Source organism: Semicossyphus pulcher, unplaced genomic scaffold (genome assembly GCF_022749685.1).
Source record: "Semicossyphus pulcher isolate SPU_LCO1_2020_fin unplaced genomic scaffold, fSemPul1.0.p SCAF_13, whole genome shotgun sequence".
Lineage (NCBI taxonomy): Eukaryota > Metazoa > Chordata > Actinopteri > Labriformes > Labridae > Semicossyphus > Semicossyphus pulcher.
Genome location: NW_027211637.1, coordinates 1,134,258 through 1,159,076, shown reverse-complemented (window position 1 = coordinate 1,159,076; position 24,819 = coordinate 1,134,258). Strand labels below are relative to the sequence as shown.

General features: G+C 42.8%; 1 protein-coding gene across 1 annotated transcript in view; it reads right to left on the bottom strand.

The window, feature by feature from the left end:
* The window catches only part of LOC138590361 (tumor necrosis factor receptor superfamily member 14-like), a 129,908-nt gene that overhangs the window by 6,013 nt on the left and 99,076 nt on the right, over nt 1-24,819 (bottom strand). Inside the window, exons 8-9 of the mRNA XM_069660979.1 lie at nt 1,812-1,899; nt 1,623-1,717 (exon numbers count right to left, since the gene is read on the bottom strand). Of these exons, the coding sequence (XP_069517080.1) occupies nt 1,623-1,717; nt 1,812-1,899 (183 nt within the window). The remainder of the gene's footprint in view (nt 1-1,622; nt 1,718-1,811; nt 1,900-24,819) is intronic.

The window sequence follows — 24,819 nt, the reverse complement described above, 5'->3', positions numbered from 1 at the left end:
CTAAACAACTGAACACCGACGGACTGCATTACTTTCATTAAAACATGTCAAAACTGTGGTTTCTTCGTGGAATAATGTGGTTCAGTAGAAGATAAACAGTTCCCATGTGATCAACATAATGTGTGATTATGGTTGATGTGATGTGATGGTATGACAACATCAGGGTGGCAATTGGCATGTTGGTGGCGCAAGTGCCCTTTTTTTAGCATGAGCCCGTGCCCCCGCGAAAATGTCTGCGCATGGCCCTGCATGCTAATAAAGGTGTGCTGTAATTTTAAAAGGGTTTAGAGTAGCGCTTTTATTTTGAAATTCAACCTTCTTTAAGCGTCAGGGCAACTCAGGCTAACTTCACGGTTTCTTGTGGTTACTATGGTTACCGGGATCCAAATTCACCTGTCCCGTTTGTTCCTAACGGAGCATGTCCATGAGCCAACAGAACGGCCTCTAATGTTCATGTTGGGATTTATAACCAGGTATTTATTGTTACCCTCATACAGGTGCTCCGTCTGTCCCCACCTCACGCTGTATTATATCTCTCCTGGTTTAATGTCCTCGTCATGTTCCAGCATTAGAAGAGAAAATAATTGATTATATTAAAACTTTTGTGTGAATGCTTTGAATAAAGTGTTATATTTTAGACTCACTTCATGGACACAAGAAGCTTCAGGCCTCAGATACTATAATGCAGCTGTAGAGCGCCATCTGCTGGATGGTCAATAAATAACATCAAGAGGACATTGGAGTAAATTACAGTCCAACATACCACTTTATTGGTAATCGTTATATGGTTGTAGTTCATGGTGTAAAGTGTAAAAAAAACATTTAATACACCAGTAATAAGTTTACTAACGAACTCCAAAGAATACATTTCATTCATATTGATGGTAATGAAAAATCGTAATGTTGTATTAGACACAGTGTAATAGTAAACAACTGCTATGACCCAAAAGATCGACAACAAAAGAGCATGAAACTTCAAAAACAAGTGAAAATCTAAAGAAAATAAACAAATTCAACATTGAAATCAATATCAGGCAGCGGGGGAAAAACAAGAGCGTAAACAAGAGCGTAAACAAGAGTTACTTATTCACAGAGAATATGTCCATGTGTAGAATACTGTTAACTTTGATGGATGTCTTTTATGAACACTGCAAAGACCAGCTGGATAATAACTGGACCCTGCACAACATTTACTCTGCAGTGTCCTAAAAACTGTCGGCATGTTTACATAAGGAGCGTCACCTCCTGAGGAGAGAAGAGATTTATATTAATCACAAACATTTAATAAAACCTGACAGTCAGTGAACATGTCAGAGGAACACTCTGCTGTCTCACCTGCTGATCTTATTTTCTGTTTAAATCCTTTCCTGTGATTTATTTTTTAAACTCATCCGTTCCTTTTAGAGAAATATCAATAAGTGAGTGACATCATTTAATAATTGAACAGTAAAATGGATCCAGAGTAAAGAGAGAATAAACATACCTGGTTGGAAATCAAGTTTTTATTGTCACAAAGAAAAACTTACCTGTGAATCGACATTTATTTATCTTCTCTCTGTGATAAAACACAGCTCCAACTCCAACTGCACTCAATAAATAAAGAAACCCAACAACACCACTACCCAATAGCAATGATATCCCCTCTGAACGTCCTCCACACTGAGCATCAGCTGAAACAGTTCCTGGTTTAAGCAGCTCTAGATTCTTTGATCCACACCTGTAATGACAGAGGGACATTTATTAGAGGAACACCTGTCGGAGCTCATGGACTCATGAAGGTGTGTCCCTGTCTGATGTGAAGCTTCACTCACTGTGTGTGTGGCCGACAAGATGTAAACGTCCCATCTGAAAATGTTCCATCACTGCAGGCGGAGCACTCAGTGTCTCTCTGTGACGTTCCTGCACAGATTCAAGTGAGAAGAAGGATTTCAGTATTTGTGTCATCAGTCCTCTACTATGATTCATGGTGGTGTCGACGGGCATTTATTATTTTTCTGTCCTAGTGTTTGTGCTTTTCCTCATTTTGTTTTCCATATATTTGTGTGTAAAGTCTCGTGGCGGCCTTTGTTACTTCAGCTGCCTTTACTCATCAGGGCCTGAGGATGTTGAGCGAGAGCTATAGAGGGAGCCAGAGAGTCCATCAGCTGCATGCTGTGCTAACAGAAGGGAGGCTGATGGTGTAAGTGTTTATACTGTAATAGTATGTGTTGGAGGTAGCTTCTGTTATTTTAATAGAGCTACTTCTTTTACTGTCTGTGACTTTATTTTCATGTGTTAAATATTATTTTGTAAAATGCCATCAGAATTTCTGCCTTTTACTTTTCCACTTTGATTTCCCGAGCACTCCAGCCTCTGTTTTTCTTCACTAAAACTCACCTGTGTCTGATGTATTGTCCTGGTCTGCAGCGTGTGTGTCTCTGTGCTGCTGCACAGCTGTCCTCTGCAGAGTCTGTGCAGTAAAATCCTTCCAGTGGTTCACAAACTGTGTCTGATGTTTGGGTACATGACGTCTTTATCCTCACACCAGAACCTGTCAGCACACACACACACACACACACACACACACACACACACTTACACATGTAAATATTAGCATTATTAAGATTACATGTTTCGTTTGCACTCCAAATCCTTCAACCTACTAGCTATCAATAATTGGAGTATAGTTATGAAGTTAATTATTAATCAGAGTCTGTATTGATAGTCTCGTATACTTTATGAGACTGAGGTAATTAGATGGTTATTTTCTTAACTTCGTTAGGTGGTGCCCCACACAGAGGTGATTTAGTGTAGATTAAATCATATCATTTATATAATTATTAATTATTTCTAATAATTGTTCATTTCTTTTAATAGCCATTTTTAATACCTCCCTTTACTTTGGAGTCTGACTTAGAGGCACAGTCCGGTCCCAACAATGGTTTCTGTTTCTGCTGCTGTTTTCCTCTGATGGAAGAGCTTCAGGCCGCTGGAGCACGTTTGCCCGTGTCGGCCTCTGTACAAATGTGCACTCGGACTCAGGTTTGAACTGATTTGAATCTGGGGTCAAAGGTCAAAGATTACTGTGACCTCTCAAATATGATATAAACTTCAACCTGACTGGTTGATGATATTTGCAGCATAATATTACATCATATAATATTTTAATAACTTGTAAACCACAGCAGCAGAGAGGATATATTTATAGATGCTGTTCTTGGTGTGGACGGCTCTTAAGGCTGGATTTTAAAGCTGCTATTTACAGAAGCCCTGAGCGAACCTGCCTCCTACATTTCATTTACTCTTTTTTCCCGTGATAACGACTCATTTCAGTTGTTTCCTGGAGGTCACCGTAACGTCAGATGATCATAACTCGTATCACCAATCGAACATAGAAACAGGCTGAACTTCCCTCATCAGTGTGGGCGATGGCAGCACGGCATGTCCTGCCCTGTTGTTCTCTTATCACGAGAGAACCTTTGTTCTCTGGAGATAACCAGATAAAGAAGTCGAGATCTCCAGAGAACTGAAATGACTCGTCATCGTCTGTATGAGACGTGACTGTGGTTCATGTGCTGCTGACACATTAAAGCTGCTGCAGAAGGTGAAAAACAAGAAAGCAAAAGAACAAGAAAATAAAAAGATGAATATAAAATAAGACTTTTTTTTGTCACTGTGTTTCTATTTAACTTTTCATACAAAGTACATACAGAATACAAATACAGCAGAAATGACAGACATAATGAATAGAGAAAACATTAAACAAAACACAAAAACAAACAAATAAACAAATTCTAACTCAAAAGAATGAGACGCTTTGCCAGAAGTGCAGAGCAGGCCATGCTGCTGAACTGTGCCTTTGTCAGAGTAAGATGCTCTGATGGTACAAGACCAAGAAAAGAGCATGTGTTGAACTGTTTGACCTGCGACCTCTGAGTTCACTTCAAATATAGAAGAGCATGAGGCCTGTGTACAGTCTTCAATGGAATGAGGCCATGCCTCGCACAGATGGATGATCAATGTATATTTTTAAGTGTTTTAGACCTCTGATTTTCTGATATATTGGTTTCATAATCATTTTCCCAGTTTTCCTTTATAATTGAGAGAGATGCATCTTCCATATCAAATAGAGCTGTATAAAGCCTGGATGTTGTTCCTTTAGCTCCTGGTTTGGTCTCTAGAATTAAGTCAAGATATGTTTTTGTGTCCGGGAAGGAACCTGAGTCAACTGATTTTGTATAAAGTGTCTAATTTGTAAATATCCAAAGAAATGATGTGCTGGAAGAACAAATTAATGTTTACTTTAATCAGATGACATAAGAATGTCTTCTTTATACAATAGGAGTTCAAAATTCCCTTTTTGGACCACTGATCAAAAGCACGGTCTATACGGGATGCTGGGAACAGGTGGCTGGCTGCAGTTGAAGCGTAAGTAGACATGGAGACTAATCTGTAGTGTTTCAGTAAATTGAGACCACAATTTCAAGGAGTGCAAACCCACAGGGTTCTGACAGTTCTGTGGGGTATGCAATGGAAGTGATGAACACAGAAGAGCAGACAGTGAAATACGAGCACAAGAGCGAGATCCAATTTGTATCCAAGCAGGAATTTCAAGGTTTTGATGTGTCACACAATAAGCTGCTGATACAGAAAGCTGCTGATATTTGCTGCCCAGTAATATATTTGATCTGAGCTGTTTAATTGTTCCAAATAAATCTAAATAAGACTTGCATTGTGTTCATTGACCGTTTCACCGTCTGTATCTTCTCATCCCGATGTCCTGAAGAGAGAAGAGATTTATTTTAATCACAAACATTTAATAAAACCTGACAGAGTCAGTCTCTCTGTGACGTTCCTGCACACAGCACATTTATTAAAATGAGATTTTGTCTCATGAATGTTTTAATATAATCATATCAGTGTGTCCAGTTTTATACCAGAGGATCTAAAAATGTGAGAATATCAGAACTCTTTCTGTGACAGTCGTCAACACCAGAGAGCAGAAGAAGTTTTCTTTGAAAGATAACTGACACAGAACTGATCTGAGAAACATGAACTCATCATGTATTTTATGGAGGACACTGACTGAGATTCAGCTTCTCCTGCTTCAGTCACACAATCACCTTCCACTGTTCTGAGCTCAGGCAGGAGCATGTTTGCAACATCACACACTGTTCAACCTGAAACATATCAGCTAACAGGGAAAGTTCACAGTCTGGGGAACAGTGTGTGTTTGCTTTGTTGAAGTTTGCAGAGCTGGTTAGCCTAGCTTAGCATAAAGACTGGAGTCAGTGACTAAATGGGGCCTTTTGGTTCCAACAGAGAATTCAAAGTTTGATGAAGTCTGATTTGTGCCTCTGGATGTTCTTCTCAACAGCGACACTGTGGGAGCTCCTGGTTATCGTGGTGTTTAAAGCAATCTGCTGTTTCACACTGAGATAAAAATATGTCTGAGAAATGAAGATTAACTGACGGTCTTATCAAAAACTAAAGTTAAACTCACCTTTCTGACTGATGTATTGTCCTGGTCTGCAGCTCTTGTGTAACTCCGTGCTGCTGCACAGCTGTCCTCTGCAGAGACTGTGCAGTAAAATCCTTCCAGTGGTTCACAAACTGTGTCTGATGTTTGGCTACATGACGTCTTTATCCTCAAACCAGAACCTGTCAGCACACACACAGAGGTTATTATGGACCTACTCGACCCATCAGCCAAACACACCTGGCAGATATCTTCTCTTCTATATAAGGTAAGCCTACATCTATAAGGAAGGTAAGGATGTAGAGCAGGTTAGTGTTCCACTCAGGTTTTAGAAATACTATTATTATTATGTTATATTATATTATGTTATATTATCAGAAAAGTACCTGCATCACAGTCTCTACAGCTGAAGCACTGCATACTGTCAGTAGGCTGGTTCATGAAGGTTCCCTCAGTGCAGGGCAGACAGGAGGTGGGACTGGACTTTGTGATACAATCTGTTTTAACTCGACTTCCTGTTAAAAAAAACAGATACATTTTTAAGTTTTTTTTCTTCTTAAGCATCTATATTGTCACGGTCACCGGCCAACTCTGCAACATTTGTCAAGTAATGTATATGACGTGGTTCGATCGCCGGTCTAGGGGTGTCCAGAGCGCTGCGCCGTACAAATACTAACCAGGAGATGCAACAAGTTTGGCCGAACGCTAAAGACAAGGGAGTAACTGGGTTAGACCACAGACTGTATAAAAAGATGGACGACATGACAGCTCCCTCAAAGTGAAGCCAAACCCTCTCTGTCGCCCCCTGCTGCCTGGCTGCAGTATAGCTCATAAAGCCCGCCTCCTCCATGTTAACAGATGGGACATGAGTCAGACTATAAAATCTAAATACACGGCCAATACATTTTTAAAACAATCACTACAGTCATTGAAGTTTCCATACCTGTGAACTTTAACCTCAGACCAACACAAGAAGCTGTTCTGCTGTTAAACACGCCGGCGTGCGGGATCCTTGCTGTTTGTTTCGGTAAGTTAAGTGTGTGTTTGGGTTAGCGGAAGTGGCTACGGCCGCTTCACTCGCCGATCTCTACTGCGCAGACTCTGGCTCTGTATGACGTCACCATCGCAAGATGGCAGCGCCTATCACAGGGGCTATTTTGGCATCGAGAAGAGAAGGTTCCTGCGAGTCAGCCAAATGGCCAACTTGGCAGAAGCGGATAAAAAGTTCATCATCGTATGTACAGTGTTTTTCTTTGCTGAATACTTTGGGCCAAAGATGAACACAGGAAAAGAAAAATCCTCTCTGAGAGCCTGAAACAAAGATTTCAACAGCACAAATAAACGTGACAGTCTGGGACACTCAACAAACAAATGAACAAGAGTTTCAACCTGGGAACAAAACAGACACTCCTCTCCCACCCCAGGATCAATGTGCACTCTGTATCTGTTCGTAGCTATTGCCCCGTGTACAACCCTCCATTGGAGGTCTGCTGTCCGCTTCTCAACGGGCAGCTTGTACAGGGACCGCCAGCTGCCTTTCGGGGAAACGTCTGGGCCAAAGAACTCAGTCCACCTCGACTCCTTCATCCCTGACAGAGACCGGACATTCAGGACCTTCACACAGAGCTGGTAAACTGCCCTTTTCTCCACATCCTGAAACTTGACCGGGTAAGGAGTTGTGAGGGACAGCAGCTGCCCTCCCCCCTCTTGCCAGCCCCCCATTGCTGGGGTAACAGACAGAGAGGGAAAACTGTACTCGCACCCCTCAGTCCACTGGTCACACAGAGTCTGGTTCTTTGCAAAAGCCCTTAGATGGTGTGGCAGAGCAGTGCAGACCTCCTCCACCACTCTGTTGATCAGTCGTGTTGCTCCTGTCTCTTAGTGCTTCCACGGACGTAGCCGTCAGCCTCATTAAGTGGCCCAGTTTGGTGCAGCCAGCCTCTCAGACTCACTCCTGGAGTCTCCTCTGTGGCACGTGTGGTCTTTAAAACTTGCCACGCCTGCAGTACTGAGCTGTAGAAAGGGGTCAGTCCAGTGAGGTCCACATCCTCAGGCTGCAACAGGAAAAGCTGCTTGTCGTAACCCCAGCGCCCAGCTCTCCTCAGCAGCAGTCGAGCTGTGTCCAGCCAGCTTGGGCCACAGTTGTAGAGCAGTCTTTGTGTTGTCCAGAGTCTAAACGAGGCGATTTTTGATGGGATGTTAACAAGTCCCTGCCCACCCTCAGCCACTGGCAGATAAAGGGCTGCTGCCTGAACCCAGTGTTTTCCAGACCAGAAGAAGTCCAGGATGACCCTCTGTATGTCCTCCATCAGGCCTCTAGGTGGAGTCAGAGGGACGAGTCTGTGCCAAAGCGTCGAGGCGACCAAGTTATTGGCGACCAGAACTCTTCCCCTATACGACAACTGCGGCAGCAACCATTTCCATTTAGACAACCGAGCGCACACCTTCTCCTTAACTCCCTACCAGTTCTTTTTTTGAAAGCCCTCAGTGCCCAAAAAACCCCCCAGCACCTTCAGCCCCTCCCTCCCCCACTCAAGTCCTCCAGGCAGACTGGGCACCACCTGATCCCTCCACTGTCCAACCAGCAGAGCCTCGCTCTTTGCCCAGTTCACCCGTGCTGACGTTGCCTTTTCATACAGGGACAGGGTGTCCTGCAGACACCGGACATCCCCCCGATTGAAAACCAAAATACTCACATCATCCGCATAAGCAGAGAGTGTTGGGGGACGTTCAAGGCCGCAGGACTCGGGCAAAGACAGCCCGCTGAGCCGCCCCCTCAACCTGCACAGCAAGGGCTAAATAGCTAAACTATACAACTGGCCCGAGATGGGACAACCCTGTCTAATCCCCCGCTGTACAGGGATAGGCCGACTCAGCCCTGCCCCCATCTTCACCAAACACTGTGCGTTCTGATACAACAAACCAACCCAAGACAAAAACCCATCACCAAAACCAAAAGCCTTCAGGGCAGAAAACAAGTACGAGTGATCCACCCTGTCAAACGCCTTCTCCTGATCCAGAGACACAACACCACAATCAACATTATATAATTTACACAAGTCAATGACATCTCTCATGAGGAAAATATTGTCATTATTGTCCTGTCAGGTACACAATAACTCTGGTCAGTATGTATGATACTCCCCAGGAAGTCCTTCAGTCTGTTTGATAAAGTTCTGGAGAGTATTTTATAATCCGTGCAGAGGAGGGCGACCTGCCTCCAGTTCTTCAACAAGGCCAGGTCTCCTTTCTTTGGCAGCAGGGAGAGTACTGCCCTCTGACAAGACACCGGGAGAGAACCTGTTCTCAAACACTCCAACAAAACACTGTGAAGATCAGATCCAAGAATTTTCCAGAACCTTTTAAAAAAGTCAGCAGGTAACCCGTCTATCCCAGGGGCTCGACCTGAAGCCATCTGATTCACAGCAACAGTTAGCTCCTCCAGAGTCAGCTCACAGTCCAGAGCAGCCGTTTCCTCCTTGCTGAGCTGAGGAAGACCCTCCAGGAGCTCCTCACGGCACTCCAAGCTACAGTTCTCAGCTCCAAAGAGATCCGCGTAGAAACCCATGGCATGGCTCCTCATCTCAGCTGGATTGGTTGTAACTCTGCCCCCTGGAAGCTTCAGGCAGGACATCAGCTTCCTCTGTGCCGCCGATCTCTCCAAGTCAAAAAAGAAAGAGCTTGGGGCATCCATGTCCTTAAGCTGAAGGAAGCGAGACCGGACCAGGGCTCCCTTTACCCTCTCCTGCAGGAGGGAGCTCAACTCCATCCTCTTCTCCTGCAGCAGAGGGCCCATGGTGGCACCTGGGCTCCGATGTAAGCCCTCCTCAATGGTCTTGATTTTGGTCTCAAGGTCTTTAACTGCTGCTTTTAACCGAGCAGAAGAGTGAGAGGTGTATTGTTGACAGAACACACGGATCTGGGCTTTACCAACCTCCCACCACGACTTCAGGGAACCAAAGTCTGCTTTTTTTATTTGCCACTGTTTCCAGAAAACCTCAAAGCTTTGGCAGAAAATACTGTCATGTAGGAGTTTGTTGTTGAAATGCCAGGAGGAATTAACCCTTTCACCTGGTGAGGTTATTAATTCTACGCAGACAAAATGGTGGTCTGTGAAACCGACCGGACTGATGTTACAGTGAAGCAATTTAGGGCTGAGAGTTTTTGAAACGTAGATCTGATCCAGTCTGGCTGCACACACCCTGCTGTTGCTGACCCTGACCCATGTGTAGTTTGACTCTGAAGGTGTCTAACAGATCTGAATGAGAGATGACAGAACGAAGAGCCTGGGAGGATGGTGGGTGGGGTTCCTCACCTCTTCTGTCTACAGTAAAATCTAAGGTACAGTTAAAATCCCCCCCGATGATGATCTGGTCCTGATCGTAGGACATCAGCTCATTTTGTAGCAGGTTGTAAAAAGCTACTCTTTCTGCTCCAACATTAGGAGCATAAATGTTGACAAAGCAGAACACAGAGCCGCCTATCTCTGCCCTGACCACCAGCAGCCGGCCCTGCACCACTTCAGCACATGACAACACATTAGCATTAGCAGAGGCTCCAAACAGAACAGCCACCCCTGCACTAAAGTTTGTTCTGTGGCTAAGCTTACAGGAACCCTCCCACCATAAAGCCCAGTCCGTCTCATCAGAAGGATTACTGTGTTTCCTGTAAAAACAACACATCAATCCTTTTGTGATTAGAGACTTCAGATATGAGCGCTCTCTTGTGTCTGTCTCTCCCACCATTGATATTCAAAGACCCTATTTAAGGCTACGCACAGAGAAGTGAGACAGGAGAAGCAGATCGACAGAAAACAGCAAAGAACAGTGGAAAGAGGAGGACACCTCGTGATGATCATTTTTACTTCTTATTTTTCCGGACAGTTTCACCGCTCGCTTTTCTCAGAGTTGTGGTGTGTTTTTTTAACCTGAAGCGTTTCTTTTCATCCAGGAGGTCAAAACCAACCTGTCTCTTTAGAGTGCTGACTGATCTGATGAACTTGTCTGTGTCTGTGAAATAGTCGCTCACTTTCACTGATTTCTTGAATGTTTCATCCATAAACTGGTTTATTTCTTGTAAAGAATATAAGTCAGTGCTCCTGTTGGATGTTTCGGGATTGTCTGAGTCATAATCCTCCTCCATGTCCTCTCCTTCACATGATGCCTGACTGCACACTGCCTGTCCTTCACTAACAGTCACACCTTCACCGGTGAAACTGGAAGAAGCTGCTTCCTCAACATTTTGATGGTTTCCTTCAGCAGCTGCAGACTGAGAGCTGCTCAGGTTTACTGCAGCTACAGGTGCCTGCTGCGCTTCAGGCTCACTCTGACTCTCCCTCTCCAAGCTGTTACTGTCAGACTTCAAACCAGCGTTTCGGGCTGTGACATCCCTCACAGCGCAATCCGCCGCCGTGCTCACTGCAGGTCCAACAGACACAGACGCGGAACCGTGCGCGGGCACGGCCGCCGCGTCACCGGCAGCGCCAGCCGCCCCCTGTTGTCTATGCGGACAGGCAAAGCGCTTATGCCCCACATCTCCACATTCAAAACACTTACGGGACTATCCGCACTCCCTGCCGGATTGACGGAGGTTGCGTCTTGGCGGACGCCATTCCTCCCGAAAACACGAGGGAAACCAAACAACGACCTGTCTCTCTCTCAGTCAAACACTCAAAAACACTAATAAAGAGGCTTACCTGATCATGCAGTTAGAAAACAGAGGAAAATACAGGTGAAAAACCAGGGACAGAAACAATTCAAAACCCGCGCCACTCTCACACCGGAGACGAGGAGAGGAGAGAGAGTTTGTGTCAGTGAAACAAGAAAATCAAACACCTGGACAGACATCAGACTGAACTTAGTGTCTGTGTTGAACCTGTGCAGACACCCAGACAGTCAAATGGTCATTAAATGTACAAAAACACGTCCAGTACAGTTCAAATATCAGCTCAGCTCTATTCTACATTAAAGTTAGAAACTGTCATAATTACACCTTTGCAGGTGAGAGACAATGAGCTGCTCATCCCTCAGTGTGTTGATGAAAAACACCTTCAGTTCTTCAGTTCATTTCTGTGTTTTACTTTCTTTGAACTTTAGATGGAAAAGAAAAAGATGAAAAAATCTCTGTAATAATAAAATCTTTTACCAGCAGTGATGCAGCTGACCAAAGAGTCCCTCTGAACATCGTTGTATCGTCAGGATCACAGTTTTCATGAAGACGTCTTCTCACTGAGATCTGAGACGGAGGGAGACGTTGATCAGGACACCACCTGGGAACAGAGAGAGAAAACATCCATGCAGAGATCACAGGACACAGATTATTATCAGCTCTCTGCATCATGATGACAGACCTGATGACCTTTGATCCAAAGCTACATCGTAAAAACAGCTTTAAGTTCTGTTATCAGTTTGAATAAAGTTTGATATTAACTCGATCCACCTTAACAGATGATGAATCACTAAAAGATGTGTGACACAGAGAGGAGGCTCTCACAGGTTTGAACGAGGAAACAGTTTATTAACTGGTCGTAAATGACTCATAAATGTAAATGAAGCTCTGTTCAGAAGGTATTACTTTCTGGGTTCTGACAAGATGGCGGACTGAGCAGTCATCTTATGAATGTCTTCTGCACAAATTCCTCTAAACTTGTCTGTTGACTTTATATCCCCAATGAATTTTTTTCCATTTTCTTAAAAAGACTGTAAAATGGGGAGCAGCCAGATCAACTTGTGACCATAAGTTGAGTGCATTAAGCCAATTTTGCTGTTTGAAGTTTCCAACACAAATAAAATTAAAATAAAAAATAATTAAAATAAAACATAGCTGCCTGTTAAATATATTTGTAATATTTACACATAGTAAGTACACTTAACGTAAGGCTTCTTACAGATGATTGATCTGAATCAGACTCTTTTTTCTTAGTTATTTATGTTGGAAACTTCAAACAGTAAAATTGACTCAAATTATGGTCACAAGTTGATCTGGCTGCTCCCCATTGTGACCAAATTTGGCTGACGGTATGATTTAGGCTATTTGTTAATTATCTGCTACAACCTCAGTGAGCCGGGTCACAAGGTGGTCTGCTGTTCAAGGAGTTGGGTGTCGGTTCATTTTCGAGTTCAAATCCCGTGATTTTATTTTTATTTTGTATTACTTTTATTAATTTATTATTTATTATTTTTGTGCTTATGAAACAGCAACATAGTTCGCTTACGTTTCACAAGATTACACACGAGACTCCAAAGACGGATAGGTGTTTTTGAAAAATGTATTTGGCTTGATACACATTCACAGGAAGCGCAACCTCTCTTCCTGTTTAAGCGTAACAACAAGCAGCGATCAAAACGTGACTGAGCGTTAGTAGCTACACGTTTGCACAAACAAGACTTCAAAGACGTAACAGATAAGTATGTTTTAGATCTTAATGAAAAACTCAACAAAGAGGCATTTACGAGGGCTGCTACGTATTCTCTTCCCGTTTTCAACAGCTGCTGTAACTACGACAACCACAGACGCATTTAGCTGAAAGTCGCCAGTTAACATGGCCACACGTTGAACCGAAACACCGGGCAGCAGCAGTCTGACTCAACGTAGGTTTTTTATTTCCCACAGGATTTCCACTTTAGACCCCTAATTCAAGATCTTACGGAAACTGAGACGGTCACATGTAAATATATAATAACGTGTATAATACACTGCTCAAAAAAATTAAGGGAACACTTAAATCAGCATCAGATCTTGATGAACGTATAACTCGAGTTGAAAATCTTTACTGATGTACATTGTATAATTTGTTGAGAACAAAATGATGTAACAACAGTCAGTGGAAACCAAAATCATCAGCCCACTGAGGGTTGTCAATTTGATTTAGGTCAGGGGAACGAGAGGGCCAGTCAATGGCAGCAATTCCTTCGTCATCCAGGAACTGCCTACACACTCTGGCCACATGAGGCCGGGCATTGTCCTGCACCAGGAGGAACCCGGGGCCCACTGCACCACCATGAGGTCTAACAAGTGCTTGGAGGATGTCATCCTGGTACCTAACAGCAGGCAGGGTACCATTGGCTATGACATGGAGGTCTGTGCGGCCCTCCAAGGAAATGCCTCCCCAGACCATCATTGACCCACCGCCAAACCGGTCATGCTGGATGATGTTACAGGCAGCATAGCGTTCACCACGGCATCTCCAGACTCTTTCACGTCTGTCACATGTGCTCAGTGTGAACCTGCTCTCGTCTGTGAAGAGAACAGGGTGCCAATGGCGGACCTGCCAATTCTGGTGTTCTCTGGTGAAGGCTAATGGAGCTGCACGGTGCTGGGCTGTGAGCACAGGTCCCAATAGAGGACGTCAGCCCTCATGCCGCCCTCATGGAGTCTGTTTCTGACAGTTTGGTCAGAAACATGCCAGCCAGTCGCCTGCTGGAGGTCATTTTGTAGGGCTCTGCAGTGCTCCTCTTGTTCCTCCTCGCACAAAGTAGCAAATATCGCTCCTGCTGCTGGGTTGATGCCCTGCTACGGCCCTGTCCAGCTCTCCTCGTGTAACAACCGGTCCTCTGGTACCTCCTCCATGCTCTTGAGACTGTGCTGGGAGACACAGCAAACCTTCTTGCGACCGCACATATGGATGTGCCATCCTGGAGGAGCTGGACTATCTGTGCAACCTGATTGGGCTGCAGGTACCGCCTCATGCTACCAGTAGTGACAAGGACACGAGCAGAACACAAAACTAAAGAAGAATCAGTCAGTCAGTATCAGGAGAGAGCAGCTGTCTGTGGCCACCACATGCAAAACATTCCCTTTTGGGGGGTTGTCTTGTTGTTGCCTCTTCATTGCACCTGTTGTCTCTTTAATTTGCACCACAGCAGGTGAAACTGATTCACAATCACTTGTGCTTCCTAAATGGACAGATTGATATCCCTGAAGTTTAACTGACTTGGTGTTATCCTGTGACGATTAAGTGTTCCCTTCATTTTTTTGAGCAGTGTATAAAATAAAATAACGCAACGTCAGCCTCGATCTTTAGTTTAAAATGCTCCATATTGATGTATTTTCATATTTTTTGCTGAGTTTGAAGATACCAAGTTAATGTATTTAACCAGATATTGATATTAAAGTAATTAAATTGGTAGATGGGATATCCAAACCTCTAAAACATATTTTTAATTTGTCCTTCCAGACTGGCCAATTTCCTTACAGCATGAAAATAGCTAAAGTTATACCATTGTACAAAACTGGAGATAAACACAATTTCACAAACTACGGCTCTATTTCACTTCTACCACAGTTCTCAAGAATCCTTGAAAAACTTTTTAATAATAGATTCAACAATTTCATTGATAAATACAAAATACTCTCTGACAGCCAGGATGGATTCAGGTCCAACCGGTCAACTTCCCTAGCTCTAACAGAACTCATTGAAGAAATCACAAACGCCATAGACAGCAAGAAATATGCAGTTGGAGTTTTCATCGACCTAAAAAAAGCATTTGATACTATAAATCATGAAATTCTAATCAATAAATTGGAACGCTATGGGATTAGGGGAGTAGCGCTGGAGTGGGTTAACAGCTATTTAAAAAACAGGAAGCAGTTTGTGAAGTGAATCTCGTTTGTGGTGTTCCCCAAGGCTCAGTGCTAGGTCCAAAACTATTTATAACATACATCAATGACATATGCAGGACATCACAATTACTGAAGTTCATACTGTTTGCTGATGACACAAATATCCTGGGGTGTGGGGAGAAATTACAGCAACTTTTGGATGTAATCACAACTGAACTAAGCAGAATAAAATTTTGGTTTGAAACTCTACAATCCCGTCGATCACCAGGTTGCTTCTCCTGGACTGGCCTGCTAGGTACTCCATTTTGTCCGTGACAGGTAGCAGGCTGTCACTTACTTTGAAGACGTCCGACTGCACCGAGTTGCAACCGTGAACATCTCCTTCTGCTGCTGCAGTAACTCGTTTTACCTGAGAGAGTGATACATGCTCCTCATCCGTTTTCATCTCTGCCTTCGGTTTTGTCGGCATTCTTTAGTCGTCTTTAGCAAATGATGTCGGTGGGTTCCTTCACACAGTTGCAATGACAGTTTTGTTTGTTTTGTGTTTTTGATACAAGAAACTGGTTTGATGCCAGAGCATGCTGTCTTTGTGCTTTAATCGTTCTAAGGAGCAGTGAGGGTAAAACCTTACCTTGAGGCTGCAGACACTTAAACTGCATTTTTTAATTTGTCATGCAGAGCTCTGTGACATTTCCTCAGTCCTGTGAGGTGATATGATTTGTCAACCTTTTGGGGGAATATGGCTGCATTAAAACCATAGGCTGTAGAAACAGAAACTATTTGAAGCAAAAAGAGGCTGAAAGATCAAAGAGGCATGACCACTTCCTGTATACAGTGTAAGGTAGGCGGGGCCAGTCTCAGCAGGCCAAGGGAACAAACACAGGCTGCAGGCGTCTTGTTCTTTGCTGGAACGGAAAAATAATCCATAAATAAAACTTGTGATGCTGATTTGGAAAATGGAGTTATTATTTTCTCTATGTTGTTTGTTCCTAAAGTTACTTCGTGGTTATTGTTCATTATTTATTCTGAGGACAAATCACCACTTCAGTGTTTAATGTTTAACCCTTTGCTTCATCTGTTGGTGGTCACAATGACAGGTCACTGTCAGTCCTCACAGAGACCTCTGGCTGTTAGAATCAGCTGACACTTTAATGTTTATCAGTGGGACTTACAACAATGATAGAAATCAATTCACTCTTCCATCTCAAATCATGTGTGCAGATATTTTTCCATGAATTCATAAACTTTAGTTTCACATCTCATAAAATGTAAAGATGGTCAGATTAAAGTTCAGCATGCTGCTGTTGGCTCTTTACAGTGGAGCAGGTCCATAATAACCTCTGTGTGTGTGCTGACAGGTGCTGGTTTGAGGATAAAGACGTCATGCACCAAGAAATCAGACACAGTTTGTGAAACACTGGAAGGATTTTACTGCACAGTCTCTGCAGAGGGCGGCTGTGCAGCAGCACAGAGACACAAGAGCTGCAGACCAGGACAACACATCGGTCAGAGCGGTTGGTGTTCATGTCTGATTAAGATTATTGGTGAAGTTTTCTCCTCACAGCTGCAGGTGGTGATTTCTGACGTCTGCAGCAGGAAAGAAGCACCAAAATAAATCTGTGCTAAAGATTAGTGCGGAGAAATTCATGGTTTCAAACATGAAGCTGGTTAGTTATTAAAAAGTGCATCTACAGTCATTTACACTACCAGTCAAAAGTTTGACACACTTGCCCATTCACTTGAAAATGTGTCCAAACTTTTGACTGGTCGTGTAAATATAATTTAAAGACATTAAGTTGCAAAGAAAAACTTAACCTAAGATTCTACATTAGCTGCATGTTGGTTTTTCTTTGGCTCCATTCGGTTAAAAATCCTCCTGAGACACGGTGTGAAAATGAGCTGAGATAAAATCAGGACTTCTCTTATTTCTCTGATCTCACATCAGAGGAAATCACAGCCTCACAGTCACTCTGAAGCTGCAGGACGACAGTTTAATGATAGGAAAAGAAAACACTTTAATGAAAGTAGAAGATGAACATGTCCGACCATCACTTTCTCTCACGCTCTGTGTTCAACCACAAACATCATGTGAGGCAGTTATATGCCTCTGTATCTGTGAACATGGTTTCTGATATGTGCCGATAATGCAAAAAACTACTTTGAGTGATGTAGGAAAGGTATCAGGTTGTTCGTCCAGCAGGGGGCGCTCTGGCTCTGATATTCCCTCTCTGTAAACACATCTTCAATCAGTGAATTCTCCCCTTTAAAGCAATTCTTACCTTTCTGGCATGTCCCTCAGCACTTAGTTAAAATTTGAACAACAACTCCGCCTCCCTTCAAAGCCCCACCCTCTTCCCCCTGCCTGACCTCTGACGCTCCCCTCCCTCCCTCCCTCCTCCTCCTCCATGCATCCCTGACGCGTGCGGTGAGAGAAGTAGCGCGAGTGAAACGGGTCAATGGAGTCAGAGTCAGAGTCAGAGGCACAGGTAAGTGAAAACTAACCAACAGTAATTAAATAATATTCAATTCTGCATGTGGTATAAAATAAAATTCCCTCCCTCGTAACGTTTAGTTACCTTTTGTAGTCTGACGAACTACCAACGTTACTATCGTAATTATAGCATTTCATCGCCTGTTTGTTTACAGTCAGATGCGTCGTTTTTCGGCAGAATTAATATTTTCTTGCTGTCATAACGTCTTACCTTGAATTGCCTGAATTGTCCCGGTAACGTTTGTCATTAAATTAGGAGCAGTTGAAGCAGTTTTGTTTACAGGTTAACTTTGTTGAGAACCTGTTTTGTCAGCTAACGGTAGCTAACTTTAGCCCTCGTTCAGACGTTTAGCTTCAACATTTTTTTCTTTTAGCTTTATGTTAAAGTCACAAAGTAAAAGGCTCTTCCTTTTTTTTTTAATTGTGGTGCTTCTTGGAGGAGAGTGTGGTTGGAGATCCCGACTACGTTCCGGATCTTCAGAGGCAGGGGCCGACAGCAGGAACCAGCACAGGAGGTGTAAGAGCCCCAAGAAGGGCAGGTCCTTCCAGGGGCTGCCAGGGTAGAAGCAGCAGGGCCGTGGGGTGATGCGGAGTGGGGAATCTGCTGAGGAGAGGCCCGGAACCAGCAGACAAGCTGCCCCAAGATCCACAACAAGAGCCAGTCGGAGGGCACGTGGACCTGCTGTACTCAGTCCTGACGATCTCATCCGAGTCCAGCAGTTCATATAGTTTTGTATTTTTTCTTATTCACGTTGTTCAATAAAACCTTGCATTGTATAATTGCCTTTGTCGTTTACTCACATAACGTAATGTTTATTATGCTTTACTTCCATTATGACCCTTTTTTCATATTCCCACGTCATCTGAATGAACTGCAGTGAATTACTAAAATCCACTTTTTAGAAAAACATTTATTATTGTACACAGTTTCTTTTTTTTTTTTTTTTACAGCTGTCTTCTATAAGAAATTAGTTATTTGGTCCCAATAAAAGAGCAAATAAATAACATAAGGCACTTGCAAGATTACTGTTTAGTAATGCAAACAAATCTTTTAGATGTAACATTCAGCTCTTCATGAGTTCCAGGGGTACCAAGTCTTGGCTGGTGCTGGATGTCCTCCATTACGGTGAGAGTGGTGTACCTTGACAAAGAGTAAAAGAAATAGAAACGTGACACAGGATATAAATTGCATAAACTCAAACAGGCTAGATTTTATATAGATCTTAGGCTGCTTTGGCACAGAGTGATGTTATCACAATGTACAGTAAGTGGAGCAAGTGTATGTATCAACTTATTACAATTTAAAATTCCCTACTGGTAAATAGTACTTCTTCCCAAGGATGGAAAAAGTCACAAACATAGACAGATCGGTCTTACACAGATGTCAGCTAGCCAGCATTATCTATTAGCCGGAGAAGTCTTCTAGCAATGTGCTGAACTAGCTCTGGTTACTGTACAACCAACCAAGTCAAACGCAACCCCGGAGTTATAATACTAGAACTGGGTTAATGACAACTTCACAATAAACACTGAGGCTAACGCTGAAGCTAACATCACCGGTAGTGTAACGTTAAACAAACCAAGCTGCGGAGTCAGTTTGTTTACACTACCGGTGCTAACGCTAACGCTAGGCTAAATTTCCCTGCACAAATAACATAATATTACAGAACGACAGTAACTGGTAACTGATGTTATCACATGTAATGTTGTGTTTTAGGATTAGTCAAACTAAAAGTACCTGTCCAGCAGAAACTCCGCGACCATCTCATCTCTTTTTAGCTCCGGATGTAGCTGCATTAGCCTCCTCCATTGCTGGAAAGCAGAGCCGATGTTGACTCCAGTCTTGCCTCTTGCTGCATCAAGCTCTTTCTTTAAGGCAGCTTTTTGTGAAATAGTCTTCTTTGTCCTGATAATTTTCTCTGTGGGGGCAGCTGATGATGGAAGTGGCAGCTCGCCTTGGTCAGTCATTGTCAGTTCTCCGTTCCTTGCTCTCTCTCACCGCTCTACTGCGCTACCAGAGAGGCGCGCGACTTGCGAGCCGTGACAGCGGTGCAACTGGGAGGGACGTGGCGATGGATGACAGACAGGAAGCTCGGCAAATCAATTTATTCGGACAGAATAAAATGATTGGTCAGACTTTTATCAGAAATATATGAGAATTAAATATTGATGAGTTTCAACGCCTAGTTGATTTCTTTTTCATTTTATTGTGCTATACGCTTATTAGTAGCATTTTATGATTACAAAAAAAATGCGTGAAAATGCCAGAAAGGTAAGAATTGCTTTAAACTTTAGAGCAATTTGTGCTTTAAGAAAAATCATATAAAACCAGACAGGGCGGATTAATGTTGAATACAGACCATTAAATATCAGAAATATTCTCACGTTGATCATTTCTGGTGTTTAAAGGTTTTTTGTGTGACCACTAGAGGTCAGCAGTCATTCAGTCTAAACTTTATGTTTGTTTGTAGAACAAACATTATTGATCACATTGATTATTGATAAACAACAAGGTCATAACAGATAAAAGCAGCTAATAAACATAAAGGTGAGTAAGAGCACACAGGTATCATCTGAACAGCAGGATCATGTAGAAAAGTGATGCAGAGTCAAAAAGTGTTCAACCTCGCAGAGCTTCATTTGGGACAAATCTTTGTTTATAAACCGACTAAAGAAAGTTATTCAAACTACTTTGTCATAAAAAAAAGATCAAATACATGAACTTGAAATAAAAACTTTATTTTAACTTTAGTATTTACAGCAGCCAGAGCCCGTCAGTGTGACGGAGTCACTATTAAGTCATTTCAATGAGTCCACAAGTTTAGTTTCTGTCCACCTGCTGGATCAATGACTTTCCCATCAGCCTCAGCTGCACCTGGTATTAAGAGCTAGTTAGCAACCGTTAGCATGCTAGCCCTGCTAAACCCCACAGCTCCACTCTTCAGGCTTCATCCTGAACAACGAAAGCAGTGAGCATCATTTGTGCACACGTGAGGCCTCAGCGAGCACACGATGCCACGAGGATTCACACGTCCTCTCTCCCTCCGCGCTGTGTTTCTGATCATGCTTCAGTGTTTATGTCGTCTGTGTTTGCTGTTCATGCCTTTGTTTCTCTTTTCTTGCAGCACGTTTCCCTTCAGACTTTATGTGTTTTGGTTTCTGCATGGTTTCTGTTTCTGCTGCTGTTTTCCTCTGATGGAAGAGCTTCAGGCCGCTGGAGCACGTTTGCCCGTGTCGGCCTCTGTACAAATGTGCACTCGGACTCAGGTTTCAACTGATTTGAATTCTGGGTCAAAGGTCAAAGATTGCTGTGACCTCTCAAATATGATATAAACTTCAACTCGACTGGTTGATGATATTTGCAGCATAATATTACATCATATAAGATTGTAATAACTTGTAAACCACAGCAGCAGAGAGGATATATTTATAGATGCTGTTCTTGGTGTGGACGGCTCTTAAGGCTGGATTTTAAAGCTGCTATTTACAGAAGCCCTGAGCGAACATGCCTCCTACATTTCATTTACTCTGTTTTCCCGTGATAACGACTCATTTCAGTTGTTTCCTGGAGGTCACCGTAACGTCAGATGATCATAACTCGTATCACCAATCGAACACAGAAACAGGCTGAACTTCCCTCATCAGTGTGGGCGATGGCAGCATGGCCTGCTCTGTAACATCACAGTGAGCAGCCTGTTGTTGTGTTTCCTTCATCGACACAAAATGATCTGTTATCACGAGAAAACCAGCTTTGTTCTCTGGAGATGTATATCTGTAATTTGACATTTTCTTCTCTGTATTAAGCACGACTGTGGTTCATGTGCTGTTTAATCAACATGACAAGTTTACACATTAAAGCTGCTGCAGAAGGTGACATCTAATGTATCACTCAGCTGGTCACACTTTGGTTTCTTCAAACACCAGATCAAGAGTTTATCTTCAAAACACACATTTCGAGCTGCTTGACGAACTTACCTGGTGTCAGGAAGAGTCCCTTTTATATTACTGTATTTAAACTGTATCTAAATGTCCCATCAAACCTTTTGCAGGTCAGTACACCTGTAAAAAGCAGGCTGAAGATGGAGCTTGTGAGGCTAGAGGGAAGGAGAGACAGAAACGTGAATAATCTGAATTATTGACTGCGTGTGTGAACACATTCGAGGAACCTGATTTTTCACACACTCAGGTGAAATAAATAAATTAAATGTCCATGTACACGTCAGGTGTTTCTATTTTTAAGTAGCTGTACTAAGAACAATGACAGATGATCACTTCTACAGGTCCGTCTTTCTGCTGAGTGACTCACAGTGACTCATCTCTGGTTCAGCCTTCAGGTTTTAGCTGTCAGACCACATATGTGTATTCATCGAGTAAAGTCTCACCTTCCTGCAGACAGACGGCTGTGCTGAAGAGGAGCAGATGGAAGAATAAGGTCAGAACACATTCTGTATTTCATGTTTTACGTTGGCTGCAGGTGTGGATGTTTCATAATGTGTTTAAACACTCGCTCATTATGAAAAGGAAAGAGCAGGCACCGACAATGTTTCCTTTCTTTCATTACTCGTGCTTTTTCTTTAACCTCTCCTGGGAGGCAGCGAGGGATGCATACTTCTGCCTCAAAAAAAGTAAAGTCATTATTTTTATTGTTCTCTCAATTATTCAATTTGTTTTTGAATCTTTACAAAACTGCAAAAATTCCCAGGGAACAACCGTCATGTTTTGCCCACAACACAAAAATATTCAGTTTCCAGTCATGGAGGAGGAAAGGAGAAAAAAATACTTCCGTTCAAAAGGTCGAGGTCAAACTTCACTTATTTATAGAGCTTAGAGGGAAGGAAAGACAGAAAGGCTGAGTGTGTGAACCAATGACTGTATATACAGATGGACGACGCGTCTCCATCTGCTCCCATTGCACGAAATTGATGCCAAAATAGCCCCTGTGATAGGCGCTGCCATCTTGCGATGGTGACGTCATACGGAGCCAGAGTCTGCGCAGTAGAGATCGGCAAGTGAAGCGGCCGTAGCCACTTCCGCTAACCCAAACACACACTTAACTTACCGAAAAAACAGCAAGGATCCTGCACGCCGGCGTGTTTAACAGCAGAACAGCTTCTTGTGTTGGTCTGAGGTTAAAGTTCACAGGTATGGAAACTTCAATGACTGTAGTGATTGTTTTAGGTACGTCTCGTCTCGCCATTCGTCCTCCGCTCTGCTCACCCGGAACTGATCGGCTGCAGGAGCCGAATTTGTCAACAGAGCTGTCAATCATCATTTTGACAGCATCAAATAACTAATTAAAAATAAACTTGTCAGAAAAATGAACACGTGGACATAAATCAGCAGGATAAGAACTAACTATAATGACAGAAACCATGTTTGAGAAAAATGTATTTGACGTGTATTTTGATTTTATAGTTTGACTCATGTCCCATCTGTTAACATGGAGGAGGCGGGCTTTATGAGCTATACTGCAGCCAGGCAGCAGGGGGCGATAGAGAGGGTTTGGCTTCACTTTTATGGAGCTGTCATGTCGTCCATCTTTTTATACAGTCTGTGATGTGAACACATACGAGGAACCTGGTTTTTCATCAATCACACAGAGAAGCAAGGAGCAGAGATTGAAATAAACAGATCAGTTCTGCACAGAACAACAGGTGAACAGTCGGTGTAGACAGGAGAGATTTATAAAAAGCAACAATGATGAATTAAATGTCCGTGTAAAAGTCAGGGGTTTCTATTTTTAAGCAGCTGTACTAACAACAATACATGACATTAGAACACTTCTGTTGTGTTTCACTTCTACACGTGTCAGTCTTTCTGCTGAGTGACTTAAAGTGACTAATTTCTCATCTGTGGTGTCAGACTTCAGCTGAACCAGACGTCACGTTTATTTAGTAAAGTCTCTCACCTTCCTGCAGAGAGGCAGCTGTGCTGAACAGGAGCAGCTGGAAGAATAAGGTAAGAACACATTCTGTATTTAATGTTTTCCTTCTTGTCTGTAAGTGTGATGTTTCTCTGTCAGTATGAAAAGGTAGGAGCAGGAGCTGAAAATGTTTCCCTTCTTTCATTACTCGTGTATTTAACCTCTCCTCGGAGGCAGGGAGGGATGCATACTTCTGCCTTTGGGCCTCGTAAAAGTTCCCCGGAAGGCAATTTTCCCGATTTGTCCCACAAAAAAGATGTTCAGTTTCCGGTCACTGAGAAGGAAACGAGCCAGAAAACTACAAAACAAATGATTACAAAACAATGAAATTATTGATATAATGGTGGCAGCTATACTTTAGACCAGAGGTCACTAACTGGCGGACCGTGGTCCGGGTCCGGACCCAGAAGGTGTCCCATACGGACCCAGACCTACAGCCAAAAACAGAAGGATTATGATTCAAAACCTGACGGGGCGCTTCTATTTTAAGCGGCGCAGCTTTTGTAGTCTTTACGGTAGTGGTTTAGAGGATGAAACGTACAGACCAATTACATGCAAGTTAAGCCATCCCTCGTGGTACTACTCAGCCAATCAAGTCTGTGCATTCCAGGCAGTAAACACTGTGACTTTACAGCGCAGACAGAGAAAGACGGAGTAAGACCGAGACAAACGGAGAAAGGGAGAGATAGAGACTACTGCGCTTGAGACAAGCTAGAGCTCAATTCTCTCACTGAGCAAAAAAAGTGGGAGAGTTGAATATGAGAGGGGAAGAAAATGAACCTCTACAACTGTTCAATTGTAAAAATGTGTTGAGATTTATTATCTGCAAAATTGGTTGAGACTGTTGAGTCGAGATGTTAAACAGAAAAGGGGGAATTCAAACTTTTCCTTCCTTTATTTTCTTTTTCTGAAGTTAAGCACTTTATTTGAACATGTACAATTTTCACATTTTCTTTATTTGCTCTTATTTTGAAATGCAGCCCTACTTTTATTTAGTAAATGAGAGAACATTATAAATATTGGCAGTCATACATATATGTTCAGTTCTGTGTTACATGACAATAAAAATTGTCAAAAGGTTTTTGAATTGTACTGAATTCATTTGATTTGACTGAGGTATTTATTACATGCAGATGTGGATACAACTACTAGGCTACTTAGATATATATCACACTAAATAGTTAGCCATCATGATCTTCTGGACCTTCACTTCAAGAAATGTTCTCGAACTGGACCTCTTTAAATTTTAGTTGAATACCCCTGCTTTAGACTTTCTTTATTATCTATGTGGCGTATATCTTACTTTCTGAATCGTTTACGTGCACGTGCTCCTTAAAATCCAAGCAGCACTTAAATGCAGCATTCTCGTTCGTTACTTTTTTTTTT